The 27,327-nt window shown below is 38.3% G+C and overlaps 2 protein-coding genes across 10 annotated transcripts in view; one reads left to right on the forward strand and one right to left on the reverse strand.

The window, feature by feature from the left end:
• afap1l2 (actin filament associated protein 1-like 2) overlaps positions 1-9,209 on the forward strand; it is a 58,019-nt gene extending 48,810 nt beyond the window's left edge. For all 9 annotated transcript variants that reach the window (XM_032574292.1, XM_032574299.1, XM_032574297.1 and 6 more), the window contains 12 exons: positions 81-167; positions 303-387; positions 509-613; positions 1,985-2,196; positions 4,059-4,204; positions 4,280-4,391; positions 4,492-4,731; positions 5,850-6,108; positions 7,901-8,074; positions 8,163-8,350; positions 8,439-8,651; positions 8,744-9,209. In XM_032574292.1, coding sequence (XP_032430183.1) covers positions 81-167; positions 303-387; positions 509-613; positions 1,985-2,196; positions 4,059-4,204; positions 4,280-4,391; positions 4,492-4,731; positions 5,850-6,108; positions 7,901-8,074; positions 8,163-8,350; positions 8,439-8,651; positions 8,744-8,770 — 1,848 coding nt within the window. In that variant the 3' untranslated portion in view covers positions 8,771-9,209. The remainder of the gene's footprint in view (positions 1-80; positions 168-302; positions 388-508; positions 614-1,984; positions 2,197-4,058; positions 4,205-4,279; positions 4,392-4,491; positions 4,732-5,849; positions 6,109-7,900; positions 8,075-8,162; positions 8,351-8,438; positions 8,652-8,743) is intronic.
• A 741-nt stretch (positions 9,210-9,950) lies between these two features.
• On the reverse strand, positions 9,951-27,181 carry vwa2 (von Willebrand factor A domain containing 2). The gene is made up of 14 exons (XM_032574302.1): positions 27,073-27,181; positions 21,289-21,350; positions 18,964-19,038; positions 17,857-17,990; positions 17,661-17,770; positions 15,980-16,177; positions 15,204-15,337; positions 14,934-15,063; positions 14,241-14,296; positions 14,051-14,158; positions 12,938-13,519; positions 11,402-11,953; positions 10,909-11,031; positions 9,951-10,279 (listed from the first exon to the last, which is right to left on the reverse strand). Exons 2-14 carry the CDS (start codon positions 21,338-21,340, stop codon positions 10,149-10,151), a joined length of 2,385 nt encoding a protein of 794 aa, XP_032430193.1. The 5' UTR covers positions 21,341-21,350; positions 27,073-27,181; the 3' UTR covers positions 9,951-10,148.
• Between the last annotated feature and the right edge of the window lie 146 nt (positions 27,182-27,327).

The following is a 27,327-nucleotide window of genomic DNA, read 5'->3' on the forward strand; positions in this document are numbered from 1 at the left end:
TGTTTTTCTGCAATATTTTTCAATTATTTTAAGGTTAAAGTGTGGGGAAAGAAACACATAGATGTGTTTATCCATGTTAGGTTATTCAGGAAATAAGTCCCAAGCCAGCTGAAAACTGTGATCCTCAACATTCTGTGTCAGATTCCCCAAGGCTTATTTGCACTAAGGTATGCTTGTTTTAATATTTTTCTTTACATGTACTAGACCTCTGGAGTTTTAGATAAACCAGTGGGATCAAAAATCTTTTTATTTTTTGAAAAATTTGCTTTTGAAATTACTAAATTGTTCATACAAACACACAGGGGGATCTGAATGAGAGACACTCGCTGGCATCAGAGAGTGGCAGCAGCACAGACAGCCACACAGAAACCACAGAAAACAAAGATGGTGAGTGGATTTTCCTTTCTTGGATTTTACTTTGATAGTCAAACACACCCAACATTGGTTCAGAAAGCCAATTCTTGTTTTTTCACATAAAAAAATAATTTTTTTCTTTTTGTCACTACAGTGAAGAAAAAATATGGCCCAGGTTTAATGTTCAGCAACCTGATGAACATTGGGAAGAAAAAACCATCTTCGCTGGAGAGCCCCGAGAAAAGCCTCGACACCTCAGGTAACCACAGAGCTACTTCACTTTATGCTTCAATCACTCTTAATGTCATTCCAATTTGATGAATGTACTGGTGTTTTACTGACAAAAGTATTCTGCTTTATGCTCAACTGATATTTTTTATAAGCAGTACTTCTTTTTTCTTTTCTTTTTTTGCAAAATTACAAATAGGCTACTTTCAAAGTGCAGCTTGAAGTGACCCACTAAATCTTTTTGTCAAATCAGATTTTTTGGCTTGATCGTTCACTTCCAAATATAAGACTTGTATGTGATCTCCAGTGTGAACTGCAAAGGACCTAAAAGTGTCCCGCATGCGCAGTAGAGGTCGCCCTAACGTCACGCAGAGAGCGTGCTCAGTGTTTGCGGAAATAAACATGGACGCTAACAGTGGAGCATAGCTTACGATTTTAAAGTTGTTGTCTGACCGGATCCAGCATATTAACAACTTAATCCTCACTATAGTCCGCTGTGATTGTTGTTTTTCTTCCCGCTTGCGCGTATCAGGACGCAGACTAGTGACGTTTGTCGAGTATCAATGACGTTCAGGTTGGACGAATGCGACCTGACCGTTCGGACTTAGTCACATTTGAAAATATCAGATACGTATCGGATATCTAAGTGGCCTGGGTCGCATTGGAAAAGAGATCCGACCTGCGTTGTTCAGACTGCCATGAAAAGATCAGACACAGGTCGCATTACGGGAAAAGAAATTGGAATTGGGTCACTTCAGGCAGCAGCGTGAACGTAGCCATAGATAAAACTGTTGGTTGTATTTTATTGCTACTTATATAAACCAAGACAGTGAAGAAAATGCATCTTAGAGATGTTATTGGCTAATAAGGCATTTGAATTTAAGCATATTAAGGTATATTTGGAGTTTGAACTATTAGAATAGGCAATTATAAGTGTTTTTAAAGGGAGTCTCAAATATTTGTGGATTTTGGCTACCTGCAAGCGGGTATGTTCTCTAACCACTACTGTATATTGTTCTCAGTTCTCATGTTACATAAAAGCAGCATTGCTTTACATTTTTTTCTAAAGATGAATCATCCACAGTCTTCATGAAAATATCAGCAGCAGGGGCAAGATGTTCAGGGCCATAATACTAGGCTAATGCTGACAAGTTTTGATATGACTCCTTGATTATTCAGCTTGTAACATCATAAATTGTGATTCTGGTTAACCACAAAACATAAGAAAATAAGAAATTGTGTGCCTGTTTCATAAATTTAGTGGTTTGCTTGAATGTCATAAAATTTAAATGGACAATGTTTCAGCTGCTTTCCCCCACAGTGATAGTCATTTCCTGAGCTTTTAATATTTTCAGTTGTAAACAGATGCCTCCTGATGAAGGCTTCGTTTCTTTTTTTTAAGGTTACCTGAACGTTCTGGTGAACAGCCAGTGGCGGACCTGCTGGTGTCTCATAAAAAACGGACAGCTGTGGTTTTACCAAGACAAAGGGAAGAACAAAGTGAGCCAACCAGCGGTGACCCTGGAGGGCTGCAGTGTTTTGCCCGACCCCATCCCAGAGCACCTCTACTCTTTCAGGATTCAGTTGGACGGCACACAAATTGCAACATTAGAGGTAGATCAACGCTGCATTTCTCTCAAACAGGAGATTAAATAAACGCTTAAGACTTTGCACACTTTCTGTTACTTTTAACCTGACCACAGCATAGTGGTATTTCGCTGCATGTGCTGATTTAGCAAACGTTATTGTAAATAGATCCTGACACCTGACCACATGTTGTGCGTTTCCTTTCCATGGCTCATTTTCTCATGAGAGCTGACTGCTGATCTGACAAACAAGCAAAGTCTAAAACAATCCCTAACACCAACTTATTTTAAAAATACACATTCTGCTGACATCTGACTTGGTGTATATGAGATATACATTCACACAAGGGTGGTCCCGTGTGCTGGTGTGTGTGTATGGATGGATGGGAAGGGTGTGGTTGTGCTGGGATTTCGGCGACTAAAGCTACACCCTCTTTCATTAGTCCTTCAGTCCCACCCAGCTGCAGTGCGTATTTGGTCATAGGCTTAGGAATTTATTATTCAGTCCCGAGGCCTCCTCCTTTTTTATTTTTCCAAACAAATCATTGGTTCAGAGAAACTGTATGTAGAGACTTGGAGGGAATACTTATGGTTTCATATAGTTCAAGCACAAGGATCACTAAAGATTAAGCTGTTGATTTATATATATGTCTGGTCGTAACCTACTACAGCATTATTAAAGCATGAAAATTTCTACATATTTGGGGAGATTTTATGATGTCATGTGGTAAATCTACGCAAAGTACCAAAATGGAAGGAAACTTTTAAAAGTATGACATGCAGTTCAATTCAGCCTCTTACAAACCTGACTTCATAGAGCCACCGTTCACTGCGATTAGAGACTACATTTACCTATTTTTCTTCGTAAAATGGCTGAACCTCAGTGATTTTCAAATAGGTTTGTGCTTTGATGTAGATTATCCTCATGTTGCTCTGTCTGAATCTGTATGTTTAGGGTCATGCTGTTGGAAGTTGAACCTCTGCCTTAATTTTAAGTCTTTATTTCCTGTATTTAACAAGTTCTAATCCTAGATTTCCCTGTATTTAGCTTTATTCATCTTCCCGTTTACTCTGCCAAACTTCCCTGTCCCTGCTGAAGAAACCATAATGCTGCCACCTCCACATTTCACCATGTGTATGGTGTGTTCAGGATGATGTGCAGTGTTAGTTTTCTGCTACACATTTCCTCTCAAGCAAAAAGTTCAGTTTGGCTATAATCTGACAGAGCGCTGAGTCCTCTTCATGGCCTGGGGCAAACTTTAAATGATAAATCATACAGTTTTCTTTCACAAATAGCTTTCTTCTTGCCAATTGAGTCCAATTCGGTGGAGAACACAACTCGTAGACGTCTTCTTGATAGATTCTACCACCTGAGCTGTGGACGTCTGCATCTCCTTCAGAGAAGCCACATCAATGTTGAAAAATTGCTTAGGACATAACCCTGGTTTAGATTTCTCCACATCGTTGCCACAGTCCTTTTTGTTCACCGATGTTCATTAAAAAACACGCAGATTAACTGGATTTGTTCAAGAACTTCTTAATTTTATTTAATGTTATCACATTATAGGGGCATGAATGAATGTAAACACAAATTTTTCACATTTTTATTTGTGCTCAACTTTGTGTTGGTTTGCCACATAAAATTCAACAAGTTACATTGAAGTTTGAAGCTGTAACATTACAAAATCTGAAAAGCTTGAATAGTTTTGCTACATGTTGTAAGTAGCAAACTGTTCACATCTTAAATACTGTTGTAGCAATCATTTCATTAATCCAAAGTGATGGATGGCATGTAACATAAACCCATGTGGCTTTAGACCCAGGATGTTGCAAGTGTTTGTTTTGCATTGAGCGCACATTCCTTCTTTTCTCCTCCCGTTCTTCTCCCAGGCGAAAACCTCAGCAGATATGGGTCACTGGTTGGGCCTCCTGCTGTCACAGACGGGAACCAAAACGGACCCGGAGGACCTGACGTACGACTACGTTGACTCCGAAAGGGTCTCCACCATCGTCACCGCCGCAAAGACTTCCTTTCAGTAAGTTATTCACCCGAGGAGTCACAGCTCTCCATTGCCATGAAACTTTTAGCTGAGACTTTTGTTTCTCTCCAGCTTGATGCAAAGGAGATATTCAGAGTCAAATACGTACATAGACACCCTCCCTTCCGTTCCTCAAAACTCTGATGAGATTTACGATGACGTGGCATCAATAGCTGATCCTGAGGTAGGCTTGGAAACAAATAATCCCCGATTTTTCGGTTTCACTTTGACAACAATCGTCTGGCTGCTTTCCATCACTAACAACCTACTACCATATCATGCAGGATGCTGAGGAGGATACCCAGCCGAGCTGTGAGGAAGAAAACAATCCCCAGGATCACAATGCAACACAGCCAGACAATGTCGCAGAACAAGACAGCGACAACAGAATTTACCTGGACCTGGTCCCGATGCGCTCCTTCCTCCACACAGCCTGCGGAGCCAAAGCTTCTCCGCCTCTTACTCCTAGGGTTTGTCCAATCCCAGGAGAGGGCCAGAAGGATTCCTCTTGCCAAGTTAAAGAGGTAGATCATCTAAGATTTGTCCCAGCCCTCATCCGCCGAACGTCTAAATATCCCAAACAATAGATGTGCATGGGAAGTAGACGTAAAATCCACAAAAACAAGGTCTGAAAGCTTTTCAGGTGTGAAGAAGAAAATAAAATCTTTATCCTAGCATACTGATACTTCAATTTGGAAAGTTTATAGTAGAAAGAAGTAGAAATGATTCTACAAGGAGCTAGCTAGAGCTAGTTTCTAGAAACTCTAAAAATAACCAGTACAAAGTCTACCATTGAAGGAAAATGTTAAATAATTAAATCTTTATTACGGCATTCAGAGCTTTATATGTTAGAATTAAGATTTTTATTTTTATTGTGAAAGTAATAAGTTGCTATTGGAGATAAGCTCTTGTTTTTTGTTGATTTTTGTTTTCTTTGGACATTCCAAGAATAATAGGTTTGTAGTAGTTCAGTCTGGATGTTAGAAATGAATTTACTAGTTTCCCATTTTAGTTGTTTTGGTGGAAGAAGGATGTCCTAAAAACTTGATCATGATGGCAGATGTCTCAGAATGAATAAGTTTCTTTAAAGCTTGCTTAGAAATGAATAACATAATAATGGTTAAGCAAGTTTGTACCATAAATGTTACAATAGATGGGAAGTGCAGTTACAAATGTTGGTGCTGTTGGCGCCGTTATTACATTTCTTTGTAGTGACAATTGTTGAGGTCAAAAGCTGAAAAGCTTGGGAACTATTCGTCTGAATGAATTGATTTATCAAATTTTTTGGAAAACTATAGCTGAGTATCGTCAATGTAGCCATGGATATTTAGCAAATGTAGTCTAATGTTGAACAGAAAAGCATAAAAATTTGATCATCCAGCTTCTTTATGTCATTTTGTCAGGCTGAGTGTCATTTACAGAAGAGTGAACTTTTTTCCCATGCTGTCATTATTAAATAAAATAATAAAATAAAGATGCAAAGCAAAGAAATTAAGACTTTCAGGCCTTAAAGTGGGATTGTAGTGTAAATACCTGAATAGATAGTTAAAATCAATGGAGATTTATTCCATGCTTTGGCATTTTTATGAGTTCCTTTTTGTACACTTAGACAGATTAAATCAATCCATGCTTTAATCTCCAGGCCACTTCAACAAACCGCACCGAGCCAGATTCCACCCCCGTGCTAAATGGACCAAATTCAGCGTCTTCCTCCAGCAAAGCAGAACAGCAGCGATCACGGAGTCCCTCACAATCTCAGCCTGTCAAGACTCAAAGCCAGGAGACGTCAAAGAGGAGCAGCCTGGGCGTCCCTCAAGGCTTCAGTTTGCCTGGAGCACAAAAGTGTCTAACTGGGCTCCCTCACAGCCCACAACCAACACGGCCAAAGGCTCACACCATAGGTAAGTTCTAACAATGAGATTTACATTTACTTTCGGTACTGAGGCAGAAATGGCCGCCTTGTGTTCCTGAGCGATGTGGAATGGCTCCATCTGGTGGAAGGATTCACCCATTACAGCTTCAAGTTCTATAATCCAAACACTGAAATCTTTAGTTTTCAGAGTTTTTTATTTTTCTTATCCTTTTTTAAATAGAACTAAAAGCAGATTAAATTAACCAGGTCAACATAATGTGCAGTTTTTCAACATAAAAGTGACTGGAGGCACAAAGAATATTACCAGCACTATTTAAGATCTGCAGATTTTGCCCAATCCCTCCCTTTCTAATCTCATTCAGGAAGGTATTAAAAAAGTAAAGGTTTAAATGATCTGCCAAGTAAAATCAAAACTAGCCAAAAGTGTTGCTGTTTGTTTATTTTGTATAATTCTCTCATTGTACCACATTTGATATATTGTTTGGACGTTTGGGGCAATACGTACAAAGCAAATTTTACAGCCATAGTACGTAATACAAGAAATTCTATTTGACATGAAGTAGGATATTGAGAACATACAATCTTTTTTTTTTTTAATTGCTAGGACCCTGTAAAATTTAAAACCGTACAACTCGTTTACAGTAAGAAACATCAACTTCCACACAGTAAAGACAATATACAGAAATATTTTGTGACACAGAGATGGGGTTATAATTTAAGAGAAGAAAATTTTAACAAACAGTGTATTAGAACAACCAAAAATTGTTTTTCAGTGTGTGGGAGAGATTTATGGAATGGATTAAATGATGAGTACAAAAAGGTGCAAATATAAATCAGCTTAAAAAACTGTTTCAAAAGGAGCTATATTGTATAAAATGGGTGCCCCAGGGACCAAAAATGATATTAAAAATGTATAAATAATTGTACATTTCAGAATGAGAATGTGAGATTTATGTATCATACAATGTGGAAATAATTCAAGTTTATCTGGTGTTTGGATATTTAAATGTTTATAAGTTAATGAGTGTGAGAGGGGCAGGAAATCATAAGATCTTTTACCTGCTCCTTTTCAGACAGATAATGTAAAGTTGAATGCCAATTAGACATGATAATTTGTTTTAATTTATGTATTTTTTCTTGTTTTTACTTTTTATCTGCTCGAAATAAATAAATCAATAAAAAATGTACTTAATTTTTTGATGTAGAGATAATTTTATCAATGTGCGGGTATCAGTATGTACCACTAGGCCTGTCATAATAATCAACAAATCAATTAATTGCCTGATAATTTAAAACAAACTCAATAATTTCCATTGGCATGATTTATCATTTATCTGGATGATAAAAGTCTTCAGGTTGGTGCTTTTATTCTTCAAAACAACTCACCCTTGTTTTGAAGGGTAATTTTGTTTACCAAGACTTCAAAATTAATTTCATTTGTTGTTTTGTTTATTTATTTTGGATATTTAAAATGTCTTCCAGTTCCAGTTAATTTGAATTTAAAGTTTACTAATCTTTTAGCATTATCATTATGCTATTACCATTATATTACTTAAAATGGTCTCCAAACAACAATATTATCGTTTATCGCAATAAGTTCTGGAAAAATTTATCTTCCAGAAAAATTAGTTATCGTGACCGACCTACAGTAGTTACCACATAAAGTAAAACCTGTTTGAAATTCGCTCGGAATGATCCACCTGCCAAACAAATCCCGAAAGTAGCTTGAAAAATTTCCACTGCAACAGGAAACAACTACAAGGATTCGCTTTTCTTTTTAGTTGTGATATTGCTAACAAATACCGATGTTTTATTCTCAGGGAGTTCCAGTGCCGTTGAGATCAAACTGGGCAAGAACCGCACCGAGGCAGACCTGCTGCGCTACATAGACGAGCGCGATCGGTTGGAGAAGCAGAGGGAGGAGGTGAGGAGCAGCCTGGCCAACCTGAAGAAGGAAAAGAGGGAAACAAAGGAGGAGCTGAGCGCTTGCCAGGGTACAGCTCAATGCTTTGTTACCGTCACTCGTCTCTGTTGTGAGGTTTTCTGTAAAGGTTTTGACAGCCAGATGTCTGGTGTGTTCAGATCCTAAGCAGCAAGCTCAGCTGGAGGCCTGTCTGAAGCAGAAGGAGGAAGCATGTCGGGAGGCGGAGCGCCGCAGGGTGGAGGTGGAGCTCCGCCTGGTAGAAGTGAAGGAAAGTCTGAAGAAGGTGGAATCGGGACCCTTCACACTGGGAACCACACTGGACAGCAGCCTCCAGGACTCCCCGGCAGTGAGCTTCGCCCGCTCTAAACACCCAGGGCTCATCCGTTTGGTGCATGAACTCAACACTTTCTCTCCCCATCATTTTTGTCTTTTAGACTAAAGCTGCAACCCTGCCTCATCCACAAACATCATCATTATCAATATCAACACAAGCAGCAACACCGTTACCATCATCATCATCTTCGTCATCTTCCCAGCCCTCCAACAACAGCGTGAGTGCAGATTGTCCTGTAAACTCTGCCTCGGCTCTTAAAAACAGGCCCACTTCCATCATCGCCACAAAAGGAAACGTCCTGCAGAAAGCCAAGGTGAGACTGGACTGCAACAAATGCTGAAGCTACAGCTTTAATTAAGTCATTATTTTTGAGTTAAAAGTTGATTTTGCTTTTTCTTTTTATAGGAATGGGAGAAAAAATCCACCGCTTAGATGGAAACTTCTTGAATCTGCACAAATATTACAACCATGTGGAATTAAACCTCCTGATTTCTTTCCAAGACTTAAAAAAGGCCAGCAGACCGAAGCACATGCTGAAAACTTCTTGAACGCCACTGGATTCCCTAATAACATGACTTTTCTCATTTGTTTTATTTTCAAAGGAGCAAATTTAAGTTACTCCATTAAGGCCAGTGTTGCAGAAACAAGAGTGCAGCACATTTTAAAACCACTAAATATTTTAAACAGGAAAAAAAAAATCCCCTTACTAAATTGTCTATTGTGTAAAATTTAGACTGTAGCTTGGTTCATGTATGCTGGTAGCCAAGATGTAAATAGATGTACACCATTTATTCAGCCTTTTGGCTTGTTTGTATTGCTAGCTAAAACTGCACTTTTTACTCAAATAAAAAAAAAAGTCCTGGAAAAAAAACACACTGCTTGTTTTTCATGTTATATTTTCAATCTTGTTTGACAAAAAGTGGATACAGTTTGTCTCAAACAGTTACCGTTTCATTTTATTTTTTAAAAGCTCTTTGGTTTCTTTAAACAAGGTTCTCATTTGCTGTAAAACACAACATATTCAGATCAATATTCTGTCGAGTGCTCGAATATCCTCGAGTGGTATAGTTTTAGCTTCACCTGGGTCAAATTCACTGAAGAAATGCTACATTACTGCATTTTAGACAATAAAATGTTTATTTTCTTAGTTAAAAATTGACTTAAATTATTTATTTATTTGCATCTTCTAGTGTTGTATAAAAAAGGCATAAGAGGTTAAATAAAAATTTGTATAATGTACATTTTTTTTATTCGACTAATCGTCAGAATAGTCAATTACTAAACTAATTGTTAGGGAAAATAGGCAGAAATGTGGGGTACGAACTCGTACATCACCATTTCTTAATGGCTGCCCCAAAGCTGTGACCTGAATCCTGCTGACATTTTGTGGACCATCCTTATAAGCCGCGTCTGTGCCAGAAAGCCAACCATAATTAAATGTTTAACAGTTATCAAAAAAATGGTTATTTATATTTATCCAGCCATAATTATTTTGTGTAAAGTTAAGACGACGGTCCATCATGACTGCCTGAACTGAGGTGAAGTTTTTAGCGTCAAAAGTAAAGAAACATTTTTTGGTTGGGAATTAGGAACAAAATCGGAACAAAGATGATGTTATTAACAGAGGTTATATTTTTTAGACAATTATTATTCAGTCAGCGTATAAAGACGTAAAAAAAAAAAACTTTACAAAAGTAGGGGGTCCAACATTAAATACTAAAAGAATAAACATCAGGTTTCCCTGTACTCCAAAAACATCCCTGGTTTTGAAGTGTTCATGTGTTTTTTTTTTATTATTATTTGTGTTGTGTCAGGCAGCGTGTCTCCGGCAGTGAAGTCTATAATGACGCAGGAGTTCCTGGTGGCTCTTCCTCTGTCTGCTCTTCTTCCTCAGACCAGCAGGCTTTGGAACGTCCCCTCTGGATGAGTTTTTACCGCTTCCTGAAAAGAAAGAAAAGCGCAGAACAGGTCTTGATATCTGCAGTCATGGCCAAAAGTTTTAGCTTCAACACAAATGTAATCTGGAGGAGTCAGGAATTTGAAGTATTTTCCATTTCCAGACGAGTATTGACCCTTTTGCACATAACGCCACCGCTTCAAAACTCTTCTCACTCCTATCTTATATTGCCCAATAAGCATAATAAAAAAGGTTGAAGAATTTGAGAAATAATTAAGGAGTTCATTCACTGCAAAAATATAAAATCTTTCCAACTATTTTTTTTTTTTGTTTCTAGTGCAAATAGTGCACTTGAAATAAGATCTAACTAACTTCCAAGTAACTTTTCAATAGCTTCATTTAAGTCAATAATTCCACAATACCGATTTTGAAGAAGTATTAGTTCCACTAAAAGATCATTTCACTGATAAGAATTTTTTTTCATGTTTAAGTGAAATAATTTTGCAGAGGAACTTGTACTTTTTAAATAAATTTAAACAGATTATTAACTAAAAACAAGCTCCTTCCTTGTTTTGTCTTATTTCAACTATACTAAGATATTTGCATTAGAAACTAGATCAAAAATACTTGGTAAGATTTAGTTCTTTTTTTCTGCAGCGTTAGCAGCACTTACGTCTTTCGCAGTGTGGCCCTTCATAGCCGCGGCACTGACACCTGAAGCTGGCTCCTGAGAGGGTGCAGATGCCATCATGCATACACGGGTTTGGCTTGCACAGGTTCACAGGTTTCCTCACCTCTGACAAAAACAAAACAACTATTTTCATGCAAGCAGATCATCAAAGCAAGTAACTTGGCATTTTTAGGTGGAAAATGAAGAAAAATAGGTATAGTTTCAAAATCTGTTGCAGATATAATGTACATATTTTGCATAAGAACTTACAGAAAAGCTGCTAAAGTGACAATCTCTTATTGCGTCCATAATCAAAAACATTTCCGTTTTCTGTTCCTGTTTTGGTTTTGTTAGAGTCACGGTGGAGGGACCAGAGAGCTACATGAGGCTCTGAGTTTATAGAAACAAGACTTAATCATGCAAAATTCAATAAAAGTGATTATATCATATCTGTTTTAGCAGCTTAAGGTGAACAAATGGTTTTCAGTATTTTTACCTGAGCACACCATCTGAACCAGCACGTCCTCAAAGTACTTGAGATCCTCATAACTTGGCACAGAAATCATGTACTCCTCTGAACCTGCGATCATCAACAGTTTGTCTCTCTGCATGTCTCCAATGCCGACCAGAAAAACCGAAACTCCGCTGTCTCTTATCTTCTGAGCCGGGACGACGGCATCGTCCCCACCCGAGCCGTCGGTCACCACCACCACGGCCTTGTTGACGCCCGGCCTGGCGCCGTTGGCCACGGTCAGGACTTTGGAGTAGATGTGGAGCAACGCCGCGCCGGTCGACACCCCGCCGCCCATGTAGCTGGCTTCCCCCACGGCCTTGAGGATGGCAGAGCCGGACTCGTGCGCGTCCAGGCCAAAAACGGTGGTGGCTCTGCGGTTGTAGGCCACCAGGGCGACCTGAGCCACGTCGCGGTTTACGTCAAACTGGACAGAGATGCTTCGCACAAAGTCCTGCAGCGTGGCAAAGTTCTCACGGCCGACTCCAACGGAGGCATCCAGGGCGAACACCAGGTCTGCTGCATGACCCAGACATCCTGGAAAAAAAAAAAAACTAAATGGAGAGTATTTAATATAAATGCATGCATGCATACATCAACTTTCTACGTACAAGGTTTATGTAGGTAGAAAAGGAAAACTAAAAAGACACTCAAGTAAACACAAAATTGTGCAAACTGGAATCAATTAAAGTGGATTTAATAGATTAACATTAAATCAATGCCGCCGCATTTTTAGTGCTACTACATTAAAAATATATATGTTTAGGTATATGTTTGCCAGCAGTGAAACAAATGAAACCATTTTGAGGTTGCTTTGAAATGCTTCAGTTTAATAACACTGATTTTATCTGGACTTAAAGCTGCATAATGTATTTTATTTTTTTTTTGCATATTTCACACTGTTTAACGGCAGAATGATATACAGAAAATTTGAGAAAAAAAAAAATCAAGCTCCTCCACCTCCTCTTAGAGCGACTACTGCCATATGTAGAAAAGCACCGCTCCCAGTCAGATACAACCAATCAGAGCCAGGAGGAAGGTGTTAGCGCTGCCAATCATGCTCATGTACTCACTGCTAAATGTGTTAATGGCAAAGAAACAACTTACCATTAACTAGCTTAGCATTTGTGGCATGCTGTGATGTCAGGAATAACCTGAAGCATCGCAGAGAGCAAGGTTGAGGGTGTGAGCAGCGTGTACCGAAGCATGATTGACAATGCTGAGACTCCTCCGGGCTCTGATTGGTGTTTTCTGACCATGTCATGTATTTCTGTAGTTAGCACTGGGAGAATGCAGAGGAACATTTTTTTCACAGATTATCTGTTTCGTTCCACACTGTCATGACATGGTGACAGTTTTAAAGAAATAAGTAAAAAAAACATATTTTTAATAAAAGTTAAGTTTCTACATTTTCAAAGAAAATAAAAATAGAACATGTTTAGTCTTTTTGGACATTTTTACCAGGCGTGTCAATAAATTGCTGTGAAATATCTGAGTTAGTAACGTCTGGACAGCGTTTACCTTGCGTGTCCACGCTGCAGATCTTGGCCTTCAGCTCCGGTATCTTCCCGACGAGCCGGTCCGGTGACGAGTACGTTAGAGTTCTCTGAGGATTTCCTGTGATATTATTCAGCTCCGCCTTCAGTCTTTCCGGTCCGACCCCGATCAAGAAGATCTCTCTGTCTCGCGCATATTTTGAGGCCTCCACCACGTCATCAGCAGCAGGTGTGGCGGCGAGCAGCACCACCACGCGGGGGAGGTCATCTGAGACGTCGGCGAACACCGGCTCGCTCACAAAGCCGTGACGGGTCACATGCCGGAGCGCCTGGCCCGCCAGGGGCAAACCACCAGGTGGTTGCAGAGCATCCACAGCCTTCAGGAGATTCCTCGTGTTTCCTTTAAATCTCCCGACCTGGGCTTCCACTCTGGTCTCCCCACCGAACACGGCCAGGCCGACTTTACTGGGGCTGTCGGAGCCGATGACGGTCTGCAGGAAGCGCTTTAAGAAGGATTTGAGACGAAGGAAGCCCTCTAAAGTGAGCGTCGCAGAGCCCTCCAGCAGGAAAAGCAAATCAATGGAGCAATCCAAGGACAAAGCAGGAGCTGAGGGAGCACCAGAGTTCAGAAGTAACTAGTAACTTTTATTTGAGTAACTTTTTTACTAGGCTGTTCTTTTTACTTTTACGTGAGTAATTCAAGTAGTTGAGTAAAATTTCTGGATTTTCTACCCACTGAATGAAAAAAACAAAAAACATGTTTTAACCAAAAATTCATCAGACACACTTGCAGTTTTTGTAAAAGTTTTATATATATTTTTTTATTATTGAAAGAAACTGATTTGGAAAAAAATTATTTTGCCTGATTTGGTTATTTTTTCTGATACATGAATTATTGTCATTTTTGCCCTTAAAATGCCAAAATTTTCATGTAGCTTTATATTTTTGTCCATTAGATTGTGTAATTTTTAAATATTTTTACCAAATATTGCCTACTTTTTACTTTTACTCGAGTAAAAATATGTTGACGTAGTGTTACTCTTACTTGAGTACAATTTTGGGGTACTTTACCCACCTCCAAGGATTTATGGTAAATTAGTTTGATAACAAAAGACTCTGAGCTCGGGATTTTACTGACCACAGTGTGGGTCTGATCCATAGCCAGGTGGACACACACAGTGGTAGAGCTCCAGGCCTTGTGATACACAGGTTCCCCCGTTGAGACAGGGCTGAGAGTCGCAGGGGTCTGGTGACGATGAGGAGAAGGTCAGCGTCATTAAGGAGAGCAAACAGCAGCAGGAGGCAAAGGAAGGAGAGGATAAGTTCACCTGAACAAACAGTCCTATGGCAGACGGTCTGGTGTCTCCTGTAAACTTTCCTGTACCTGTGAAACACATGATGGTTGTTCACTAACGTTAATTAGTTAACAAAACAGAAAATTTCTACAGAAGGAGGATAGGGCCACTGAAAAAAAGAACTTTGACTTTTGAATTAATTCAATTCAACTCAATTCAAAAAACAATTTATTGATCCCAGATGGGAATTAAATGTTGCAACTCATATTAAGTCGAATTCTTCAGAGTTATTGTAGATGGTAATGGCAGGAAAGATCTCTTGTAGCAGTCTGTGTTGTAGTGAATTTGAAGAAGCCTCTGACTAAAGACACTGTTTTCCCAAAGCAGGCTCTTGAAGAGGACGGTGTGAGAAAATCCTGCTGTGAATTTTACCATATGCTTCAAAAGCAATTAGTTATAGTGGATTTTATTAAATAGTACCATAATAATGAAGGCTGAATAGAAACACAAGGCATGCTTCCAAGATTTTAATTTGTAAAACTGCTTAAATAATTTATCCTTTTTGTTCTAACACACAATTACGAATTAGTTTTGTTTAAATTTTAAGGAATAGCCAGAAATAGTTTTCCAGCCTATCATTACAGTTTTCAACAACTAAATCAAACTGTGAAGAGGTTTTTTTTACTATTTTTTATTTGAGTGAAAAAGGTTTCCATGCCGACTGACCTGTAGAGCGGGCAGAGAGACGTGGACGGGGCATATCCCTTGGAGCCTTTCCAGCACATGAAATTCCCCTGCAGCTCTTTCACCGTCTCCAGGGTCTTCCTCTCACAGGGGAAGGACTCGGCCCGACAGCCTGAAGGACGAGACGAGACACGACGAAAGGCGAAACGCCGAGGATCGGTTGATGAAAGGGAGGAAGCGCGACGACACTTCAAACCTAACCGAATGAAGGAAAAGGTCTGTAAAGATTTATAATCGGAAAACGACTCCCACCTGCCGGCGTAGCGCTGCAGAAAGAGAGCATGCTCAGCGATGTGGACAGGCCGTTAACGGCATCGTGGAAATGATCGGCCAAGAAGACATGACTTTCCACTGGCTCACTGGCAAGGGCGTGTAATTCTTCCCATCTGTAAAACAAACTGTTAGTTTGCTGGTTTTGAAACTTTATCGCAAATTACCACATGTCCTCGAAAGTGTCTTTGCACATGATTACTATTTCGCTGATTATTTTCCTCCAACTAGTCGAATATTTTTTACGCCACATAAAACTTTACGATCATGTGCAAAGCTTACTGGAAACTCTTTCCGAGGTGAATGCAGAAGTGATTTAATATTAAAGAAAAACTTTTAGTCAAGAGAGAAAGGTTCGTTTAAAAAACTAGAAGCGAGAAGTACAATTGTTTAGGTGTGTAGTGAGGAGTTAATTCTTTGTTTTTCACTATTTAAATAAGTAAAAATATAAAAATGATCTGCTAAACAAATACATGAAGGTTTGGTTATGTTTTCTTTTATGAGTTTTTCTACAGACAAAGTCATAGAAGTTTAGAAAAATATACAGGAAAAATTCTACACTTTTTTCTGATCTACACTTTGTGCTCTTTTCTTGGACAGAAATTTAAATATTGTTTATTTCTCTATTATTTTTATCTTGTATTTTGCTTTTTTTCCTGATGTTTTTGGTTTTGTTCAGCAGAAGTGTGTTTTTCTTTTTTACTTGTGTGTGGAAAAGTTAAAAATGACCGAAATGAATCAATAATCATCGCCCTCACTTTGGGTACCGCAAACCGACGGCAAACAAAACCACGCCCGTCTGTTTCAGCTGAGCAGCGGCCTGGACCACGCCGCCCTGAGACCGGCCATCGGACAGAAGGATGGCGACGCGCGGGACGCTGGAGGAATTGCGGCCGCCCGGAAAACCTTTCTTCAGGACGTATTTCAGAGCCAGGCCTGTCTGGGTGCTGCCTCCTCTGAGAAGAGAACCGTTTAAACAGGATTCATCAACTTTAAATTCAAAAATACTTTTTTAAAATCCTGATAGAATTAAAATAATAACCTATATAAATACTAATCAGCATGTTTCTGAGTATGTTGAAGGACGCAGAGACAGCCGGCGCCAGTTCTAATCAGACGGCTGCTCAGCAGAAGGACATCCTATTCTTCATGTTTATAAAATGATAGTGTAACGGTGCTGATACAGTTATACTGTTTGTAGTAAAATGTTCTAGTCTATCTTATGAAATGTGAATCACGTTGCAGCTGCATATGTTTTGATTAGAGCTGAAACGTGCATTGTAACTAGGGATGATTTTCAATAAAAAGAGAGGTGCAGGCAGGATGTGCTTTCAGAATAGGTGGAGATTGTAACTGAAGCACATCTCTGTCTGTTCTCCTCGCGAGTGAAAAGAATCTAACTCTCTTGTCTTTTCCTGTTTCTTGCATTTTTTTCAATATTCTATCACAGGTGTCAAACTCCAGTCCTGGAGGGCCACTGCCCTGCAACTTTTAGATGTGCCTCTGCTGCACCACACCTGAATAGAATAATTAGGTCATTAGCAAGGCTCTGGAAAACTTATCTACACAAGAGGGAGGTAATTAAGCCATTTCATTTGAGTGTTTTGTAGCTGTGGCACATTTAAAAACTGCAGGACAGCAGCCCTTGAGGACTGGAGTTTGACACCCCTGTCTAGGTGATTCAAACCTGACAAATCCCAAAAGGGAAATTAAATAAATTCAGCTTTTCCCAAGTGGATCAGCTGATCCCTGTCGTAAAACACCCTGTTGCCGTGGTTACACGTCACAACAAAATATAGCAACAATACAAAGAAGTCCAACCACACAGAATCCAAAACAAGAAGGAACAGAAGTCCAAAAAAAAGCAATTTCCTTCCAAAAAGAAGGAATGAATGTTTGAAAAAAATCTCAATAAATGCACAGAGCTACTCCAACGTGCTGCCGCCCTCAGCGGCGCAATTTGCCAAAAAAAGTGTATGAAGTCTTAATCAATGTTTATGACTATTGTCATGAAGTGTCATTTGTTAAATAATGACACTTTTAACGCTAAGTTTTCACTTCATGGGCTTTTAACGTAACTTTAATGCATTAAGTGTCACTATTTATGACACTTATTGACAACAGTCATAAACATTTACAAAGACTCGTTCATGTTCCTGACAGTATTACGTCAGTCTTATGCACACACTTATGTTCACACATATTCACACCCAATATGTGAATATGTGTCATCAGGAACCATGAGGATCAGATACCATAACATAGATTGTTTTGTTTTGTTTGACAAAAAGACTTTTGTAATTGAAAAATGCCAATGAATGTGTGGCTGCTTGCTGGTGACACAAAAAAAAACAGAGTGAGGACTCTTATTTCCTCCAACTCAGCTGCTATCTTTGCTTCTAGAGAAGGAACAGAGGCAAACCAGAAGTTTTCACACACCTGTATGAAATCTTCTTTAAGTGCTTCTTCAGCTCCTGCTTGGTGGAGAACGAGTCCAAAGGAAACTCAAGGCGAGGAATGGAGCCAAACTGAATCAAACCGACTCGTACCTGCACCGATCCAGAGAAAAAAGGGATATTGATCGATTTTGATGTAGAGCATGAGGAAGAAAACAATGTTTTGATGGAGAACAAACCTTATTTGAAGCGATGTTTAGGGCTTCACAAAGCTTGACTGCGTAATGCTTGGCCCTCTCGAAGGTGCCCTTCCCGATGCTGTAGGAGCCATCCATGAGAAAGAGGATGTCTATGACTGCTGAGCACTGCATCACTTCCCATGAACACAAAACACACAAAAATAGTTTCAATCTAGACATTCCTGCATTAAATCAACTTCCTCGCAAGTTCGTGTTCGTTTCACGGTCCAGTAAGCAGGACACTGCAGTTATTGTGCTGCTGACAGCAAAGAGAGTCCAACATCGAGATCATTGGGACATTTTAATCTCATTAAATCCACTTTTGAATAAAGTTTCACATGTTTCAGTAGTTTTGATTATATAAATAAATAGAGCTAATCTTAATGACAGTCAAGCAAATATAATCAGTTTTCAATGCTGTACTAAGTTTAATTCACAAAAAGTATTTTCCAGTAGATTTTACAAAGTACCACACTCTTTTTATTTTGTTAAAAATGTACAAATGATGTTTTTAGTGACCCAAATCAGCTTATTTCTTAAATAAAACAAACAGTAGCCCAAAAGCCAGAAAAACTGACTGAATTATTCTTATTTGACGACAGATGAAAGTGTCAATATTGGGTTTAAAAGTATTATGTTATGAAGATTTACACCTTCACCTGAATAATGGAGTAGCAGGAGTAATTACTTGCCCTGTTTTTGACATAAACATAAATTTGGTCACTTGCTACATTCCCATTTATCTACTAAACCTGTTATTGGGCGTCTTCTCTAAATGCACAATAACAAGAAAGGATCCTAATTCATGTTAAGATGTTTGCGACATTTGATTTAAACTACAATCAAATGTCACATAGTGATGAAAACAGCCCTTTCTCGTCTGAATGCCTCTTTCTGTATTTTTTAACTTGCTGCTTACTTTTGAATTTGAGATGAGGTTTTGGTATTGTTCTTGCATGTTCAAAACTTTCCAACCTCTTTATAAAGGAGGTTTTGTATATTTTAGTTGGATGCCATTCAGCTCAACCTCCACTTTTGGTTTTCTACATTTAAAAGTTTTACATTCACCACATATTTTTATACTTTTTTACAGCATTAAATACTCACTTTCTGCTGCTGAGTTGATTTTTGCTATGGTCTCATGGCTGGTCTGGATCTCCTGCACAGAGGCCGCCTGCGTGACTGGGAGGGACATGAAGGTAAGGATAAAAATCTATATTTCTTTTGAACATGTAATATAGAATTAAAACTCATTAGGTATTTGTGTCTGAACCACCATTTTTCCAAAATGGTGACACAAAAACACTATCTTGGAGTTTTTGTGTCAAATTTGTTGAGGTATTTTGGACAAAGTCCCTCAAGATAAATCTGACACAGATTGTGAGAGGAATGAAATACAAAATCAGAAAAACCCAAATTCTTCTTACTTAATTCCCTTTTTTGTTTAATTGAGTAAAAATTAATTTAGCACACTTCTGAAATATGCAGCTTTAAGAACATACTTTAGTGGTGCTTTCACACCAAACGCGTTATGGTGCATTCACTCCAAACGCGCCTGACGCTCAAACGCGTTTTGAGCGTCAGGCGCGTTTGGTTTACATTCAAAGTCTATGTGGAGCGTCGGACGAGTAGGACACGCTCGACGCATGAAATGCTCAAAGCCCTCCAAACGGTTCAAATCGTGCCGCGCTGGACGCTCGAAACGCGTTTGGTGTGAACACATCATTAGTGTTCTCATCTTTTCACTGTTCAATTTACAAAAAAAGTCTGTTTTGTATGTTTTGGTAAGATATTTTTGATATATATTTTCACTTAGAAACAACAAACATTTTAATTCAGGAAGAGTCCAGAAATCAATATTTGGTGGAATAACCAGGAGGTTTTCAATGGGATTCAATGCAGTGGGCTCTTAAGGTTTTCCAGAGCTGCTTATTGCTTATTGTATTGAGTGATATTTGCCCATAAACTGCCATATAATTTTGTTTCTTAAGGGTATACAGGTGAAAAACTAATCAAACTCAAAACAATCAAACAGAAACCAAAGTGTGGCTGAAAACACAGGAAGTCTAGAAAAAACAGCCTGAATAACAGGGACGACTTGGAGAAAAGCCCAACCGCCAGAACAATGAACAAAGACAAAGATCCAACAGCGGGAAAAGCAAGGAAGTAATAAAAAGGAGTGTTACTGAGCTATCGGCTCGTAGTAAAAGGAAAGAAAACACATTACATAACAGTCATGATGACAATAATAACGTCTGACTACACTGTCCATGACATTAGTCTTCCTAAAATGCCATAAACCATCGGTTCAGGTGACTAAAAGAGCCAGCGATCATTAGAGGGAAGCACCACCTGCAAACCGGCGGCCTGCTCTGACCTCTTCACCACACTGACCCCGATTCCAACATCATTCAATGTGAAAGCTTAGGGGCCGCAGTGGGCAGCTTTTTCACGGTCAGTGAGGCCTCAAAGCTCAGAACAAAAAGCTTGTCTGTTCACCGTAGCTCCTCTTGTGTCTTTAATGTCTGCAGAAATAATTGCAGTGGATTTCACATTAATTCCACGCAAGTCTGGGAACTTTTTGCTCCACAGTTTTACCTTAACAAAAACACCTTTGTCCTACATCGAATTTTCTAGTTCTGAATTATTTCTGCAATATGTTGACAGCAGACTCACGGAAGAGGGTGAAACAGTCTGGTTTTGAAAAGTTCAAAGTCTTCAAATGACCTATCATAAATTCTATACCTGCTGCTAAAGCTGTCATTTTTTTGAAAACAGCTTCAAGATTATATTTACCTCTAAATCCCTCCTTTTCCCTCAGGCAAATACCAATACTTCTGACTGAAAAGGAGCTACGAAGAAGAGGCAAAATGTTGCTTTGTCATTTCTATAACTTCTTTGCACATTTAGATATAAAAAATGTTGCTCATTTGAGGGAAGGTAAAGGTAGCACACCAGCTAACGGCAAAGAAAACTGACTGTTTTTTCTGAAAAAACAGTAAAAGTGCAGGAAATCGTCTGAAATGTGATGCAGTCTTTAATGATTTTGTTGTATAACCTGTCCCAGCAGAAAACTTTATTCCTGACCTACTTTGTTTTTTTCTTGGTCTTCATGATGCTCTTTGTTCATTACTATGCTCCAACATGATTATATTTACTAATTGGGTGATTTAATCAGAAAGGACATTGTTGTGCTAGATTTTATTTAGTGGTATCAGAATAAATTGGTTTTGTACACATGCACTTCTTTTATGATTTGATGAAAAACATCCAAAATCAAACATTTCTTACAATTCCACTATTTGGGCCAAATACACATCTTGAAGTTGCAGAATATTTCTCCTTAAAAGTGACGTCCATGATGGAAACTATTCCTCTGTTAAGTACACCAGACAATAATAAAATGTAAAACAATATAATCCATCAACCAACCTTGAAGGAGCTGCAAAATGAACAGAAGGACAGTGCAAATATCACGGTACATGTTGGGACACCTGCAGTCACAAACAAGAAAACACACTTAGATGTCAGCAAGAAAATGCATGATGAAAGCTCAGAAAAATAAACATTTTACAAAATAAATGTTTTTGCTGTATTTCTGCTCTGACATAAATAACATAAAGTTACAGCAGGAAGTGTCAATGAACACATTTGTGAATATTTTAAAAACCTACTTTAATGGTAACTGTATTTTTTAAAAACTTCTTCCGCTGACATACTAATATGTCCATATTAGTATGGAGCCATTACAGTACTATTAGCATGACTTTTTCAACGAAACGTATGAGTAAAATAAACCAAATCATTTCATCTCCCTTCATGTGTGGAAAAACAATTTCAGCACGCAAAGCTGACTTCTTAGTCACCCTCTAAAAATCAAGAGTAAGCACGTGAAATTGTTTTGACTAGGCCTTAAAGCAAGACGAACGTTGAATCTGATAAGCTTGGGGGAAGGAGTTCTGAGGAATGTGTGTGAAACAGGCATTTAATTGGTGAGTTAGTGTAACAGCGCCTTGCAGAAGTATCCTTGACCTTTTTCACATTGTGATACATTGAGTGTATTTATTTGTTTTTTAGACAGAACAAAATGTAGGTCACAGATGTGAATTGAAAATGCAAGAATCTCATTTTCTTTTTAAATAAAAATATGGGAGAATAAAAATGAAATGCATTTGTATTTATCTCCTAGGAGTCAGTAATGTACGCCGTAGAAAGTCAATCTGCTGCAGAAATGCAAATTTTACAAAGTGCACAACTAATACTACTTAATAAAAATACAATTTTACTACTGTTTCCTACAAATGTCTTTTACTACATCACCACAATATCTTAATAAGAATATATAATGACTTGGAATTAATGAATACTAAAATCAACAGTGTTAATGTCTTTTCGCTTTGGGTTTCTTACAAACCCAAAGCAATACAAGCTACAATAATGAAGCTTGTATAGAAGATTCTATTTACATCTTAACAACTCGTTTTTATTGAAGAATCTCTTTAAGCCATAAACTACTCGATGACTTTACCCTCTTACCTTCTAACGCATTTTATTTTTGGCACTCAAAAAATTCAGTTCTTCACAAATTGATATCGTTTACTGCAATGTTGTGAAATATTCCAGGCCTACTATTTGCTAATCATCTGACTTCTAAATGTAGTTGGCACTGGATTATATTTAGGGGTATCTGAGTAACAGGGAAGGCATCACCACACCGTTTACACTTGAAAAGATTTTCTCGGTCCAATCTGACTGAGTTAGAACAATGAGCCAAAAATTCACTCTGAACATTTTCATAACTGGAAGAGACGTACAAAAAAGTCTGTATTTAACACCACTGTTTTAGTTTATTGTTTGTATTTGTACCTTTCACTAATACTGCTTGTTGGACTTTCACATTTAATTCCAATAAAACAAATTAAAGTTGGTGGTTTTAAAGTGGAATAAATTTTACAACTATTCCAACTCACAGTAGATTTTAGTCTTTTATTATGGGTTTGGACTATTAAACATTTTCCCCAGACTTGATGGATTATATCTAATTAAAATATAACATGAACATATTACAGTACATTTAGGAGAACTTCAGCTGAATAGGTTAATTTGGTGAACTGATTGATGGTGGAGGGATCCAGAGGAATGCTTGTGAAGAAGCTGCCAACTTTTAAGACAGGTGTGTGTGTTGTGTGTGTGTGTTCATATTCCTTCTATGTAGGCACGCCTGTCTGCCTCCTATTGCAAGCATGCATGTCTTAAACTGCTTCCCCAGTGGAGAAAAATGAAATCTCTTGTCATCAAGTCGTAGCAGAGAGTGTTCCACGGTGCGTCCAGGTCCTGTGATGATGCTTATCGTCTCTGGTCTTCTCGGCTAGCCGTCGCCACGTCCGCTCTGCAGATCTCTATCAGAGACACAGAGTCTCCTCTTAAAGTGACGTTCCGTCCTGCACACAATTCTATCTCTGTCTCAGAAACACACACACACACACACACAGAGGGCCTCCCTGGCACGTCTGTCCTCTTTGCCTACCTCTGTGTGTTCAGCTGAGTGGCAGCCAGGATATTATGGCCCAAACTTATCAGCAGCCAGAGTTAATCAGACCTTATCTGCAGCTCCTCAAACCTAAATGTGTGGCCAACAACGACCAAAAAGTAAACAACGCTGACAGATGATAGATGAAGTTATGAGGTCGGGTTGTGAGCTCAGTTAACTTTTTTGCTTAACCTTTGTAATCCAATCAGGAGGGGGAAAAAAGTTGTTGTTCATGCTTTTAATTCTGCTTTCTAAGCACAGCCAATTATTATTTCTAGTGTCGTTTTGGTCTGTAAACGTCACAAGATCACTGACATGCTTCAGAGTAAAGTATTCAAAGACATGAGTGATTTCCAACAATTTTTTTTTTTACCATTTTACCAGATTGTCAAAAGCTTTATGGAAACAAAAAAGATTCTAAACGAATCACATGCTACTGTAATAGTAACCACTATGAACATTTTCACATTTTAAGTTAGGTTACAACCATATAGTTATGAAAGATTTGGATTTTACCTGAAAGATAAACAAAAAAAGAGTAACTATACCTTTTTAACTTTTATATAAAGAAAAGTTAAGAAGACTTATGATTGTAATGCATGATGCTGCCACCACCTTGTTTCACTGTGGGGATTTGATTGTCTCATCTGACCTTCCAACATTGCACAGTAAGCTAATAAATACTAGTAAGTACTAATAAGGTCATTTCAAGAAGGAATTGAACTGCAAAAACACAAAATCTTACCATGTATTTTTTGTCTATTTCTACTTGAAATAAGACAAAAACTAACTTACAAATAACTTTTCGACAAAATATATATGCTTCTTTTAAGTAAATAATTCCCTAATTGTTTTTAAAAATTAGTAGTTCTTCTGGCATATTACTTCACTTATGACAAGACATTTTCCCATGTTATAAGTAAAAAAAAAAACTGCCAGTGAATCTGATGCTATTTTATAAATATTGAGGAATTACTTACTTAATATAAGCTTCTATATTTTGCTGAAAAATGTTACTTATTTCAAGTGTGCTAAGATATTTGCAGTAGGAACTACAGCAAAAATACTAAGATTTTGTGTTTTTGCAGTGCGGTTTCACTGGTTAATCTTAGAGGTATTAGAGTAAAGGGGGCTAAGGATAAAAACACTTTTCAGATTATTTTTTCCAGTTAAAAATGATGCACAATTGTGCTCGTCTAGCACATAAAATCACAAGAAAATACATCAATGACTCAGGGTGCAACACAGGGTGTAAATACTTTTGTGCGGGGCTATAAGGATGTGCCGCCGGTTTGAAACGACTCTGGAGTCGGAAAGTGCCTCCACACTGTGCACTGTAATTAGCCCAAGTGCTACTTCTTGAACCGACTTCATAGAAAATCCAGAGAACTAACCTGTATTTGTGGCGCGTGTTACTTTGAGAAACATCCTAACGGTTTCAAATGCTTTAGGATGACTCAGCGGAAATAACCACATTTAATACAACAAAGACGAGCGTGAAAATTCTTTTGTTTAGCGCAACATCTGTCTGATTAAAAGGTGCAGCTCCAATTCACGGCATAATAATGTAGACCGACGCCGTGGAATGTGTTGCAAAAGCAAGGTGGAAACCACACACAGAGAGGGATCAGTGCGCAAGGGGAAAACTCCCTAAAGGGTTAAAAAAATATATATATAAAACTTCACATCGAACATAGATTCATGTAAAATGTTCAAATGAAAAAGTTGTCTGTGTAGAAATCTTTGAAATTAGATAACAATTTTCCAATCTAGGGTTGCAGGAAAAATCACATAAGATCCAAAGAAAATTCAATTTGTTGAGTTGAACTGTTGAGGAAAAGCAGAAACATTGTGCAACTTTGCTTAAGAACACTAAAAATAGAAAGAATATTGTGCTTTAATTAATTAACAAAATAATATAAAATCACCTGGAAATAAACTAAAGGACTTTTAATTATTTTAGCTGCATAAATGCAGATTTTGTGCAATCCTTACACTCCAGCTGTCGAACTAAAGAATTAAAACACAAATATGCATTTTGGCCCCCCTCCCTGCCTGGGGTGTTTTGTTTGATGTTGATTTTCATGGTTTTGCCTTCTGGTTTGCAGGTTCAGGTCTGTCATAAATGGGTCACATGTCAGGGGTCAGCACCAAAATGTTAACAGGTTGTTTACATTGGCTGACAAGCCACAGAAACTAGTTAACTCATCTAACCAACTTAATTTTTGTAACTTTTTTACCCATTCAATTTATAATGTTTAGTTTTTATTCTGTGTAATTATGCATGAGTTTTTATTGTTATTGTTTTGAATTCGGCGGCAGCAACAATCCGCCAGTGAATCCCAGCGCGCTACTGTCACGTGGTCAAAGAGGCATAATTTGATTGGCTAGACGCCGCTGGACTCCATCTGTTGTAAAAATGTTTTTTAGCTTGTGTAGCTAGGAGGTCACTATATTTGCAGGGAAACTTTTGGAGGTAAAGTTTTGAAGATTAACTTTTGCAGAATTTTTTTGTGGACAAAATTTAAATGGAATTACATTTCTATGCAATTTTCATACAAGTTCTGTGCTGATGTTCAACTCCACTCCTGTCTCATAATAATACATAATCAGGTCTCTGCAGAATTTTCCAACATAACAAGGAGGTAACACAGCTACTAATTCAGCTGTCATCTCCAACATGCAGGAAATCTACTTTTGTTGATAATTGTTGCTTCTCAACAATTAGGGAAATGGTTGGTTTGGGTGCAACTTATTAGCAGCAAAATCCTTCCCTGTCAAGCCATTTTGTTGGAAAGTGATACAGTATCGAGAGAGAACACCTTAACAAACGATTTAAATTTTCCTTTTAAAGTAGCCATTCTGCCTTGCTACTTCAAATCAGCTCCTCTCTCCACAGAAGCCCAGTTTATGATTGACCTAGTTTGGTTTTAATTTGTTATAATCAAGGCAGACCACACAACAGATTCATGTATTGGAAACTTAGAGCTGAAAAAAAAATGACCAGATTTTAAATGGCAGCAGTTAAACTTGAACCTCCTCAGTAAATCTCAAGTCTCACCTTAGTAGACATTTTAAAATGGCGCAAGACTAATTAGACGTTTTTCAGTTTGTTGTTGAAAATGAGAAAAGTCAGAAAAATGTGTTCATTGTCACGACTGCATGACTGATGGATGAATGTAGTTGATATTTTTTGTGCTAAATCTCAACTTGTGTTTGATATTTAAAAGAACATATGGAGGTGATGTTGGAAGATTAAAACAAGAAATCTTTGCTTTTTTTGTTGATTTTAATCTCACTAAATATTTAAAAAATAGCCTATTTTATTGAACATGTTGCTGCAGTGTCTGTGTTGTACACACAAAAAAAAGCAATTATCTTGTTAGCTTTCATTGCTAACAGCATTTTGCCCAATTACCAAGCAAAGCAATTGATTTTGATATCCAAATCCAAATTTGCACGCCGGACAAATAAAGAATAGATCATAAATAGCCATCAGTGATCACTTTCCTCCACTACACAACTGTCAGTACTTGAGTTGAATTAATGGCAGTCCATTAGTTTGATAACAATCACTTTAAAGTACCAGGAAACACATCGCTGCACTTTACAATCCAGGGCATTCTATCCGCGACTACCAGGCGACCAAAACAAACGCACCCCCAGAATTTGCCCCGTTTCCTCACCTTGCGCTGCGCCGTATCCACCTGCCCTTCCAGAACTCCTCTCTCCGTTGCTGCTGCTGGGTTTTTCCGCTTCAAAGAGCAACAACTGCACCTCCTGCTAATGAGCACCTCCAGTGTACCTGCGTGTCTCCTCTCATCCCGCAGCGTAACGCCGGGGAAGGGGCGTACCAAAGAAACACGAACCAACTGCCTGTCTTGTTGGTTTTTTTTTTAATTGTGTGTAAAAGCGAAACAGCGCGTTACTTTTTCTGTCAA

Source organism: Xiphophorus hellerii, chromosome 10 (genome assembly GCF_003331165.1).
Source record: "Xiphophorus hellerii strain 12219 chromosome 10, Xiphophorus_hellerii-4.1, whole genome shotgun sequence".
Classification (NCBI taxonomy): Eukaryota; Metazoa; Chordata; class Actinopteri; order Cyprinodontiformes; family Poeciliidae; genus Xiphophorus; species Xiphophorus hellerii.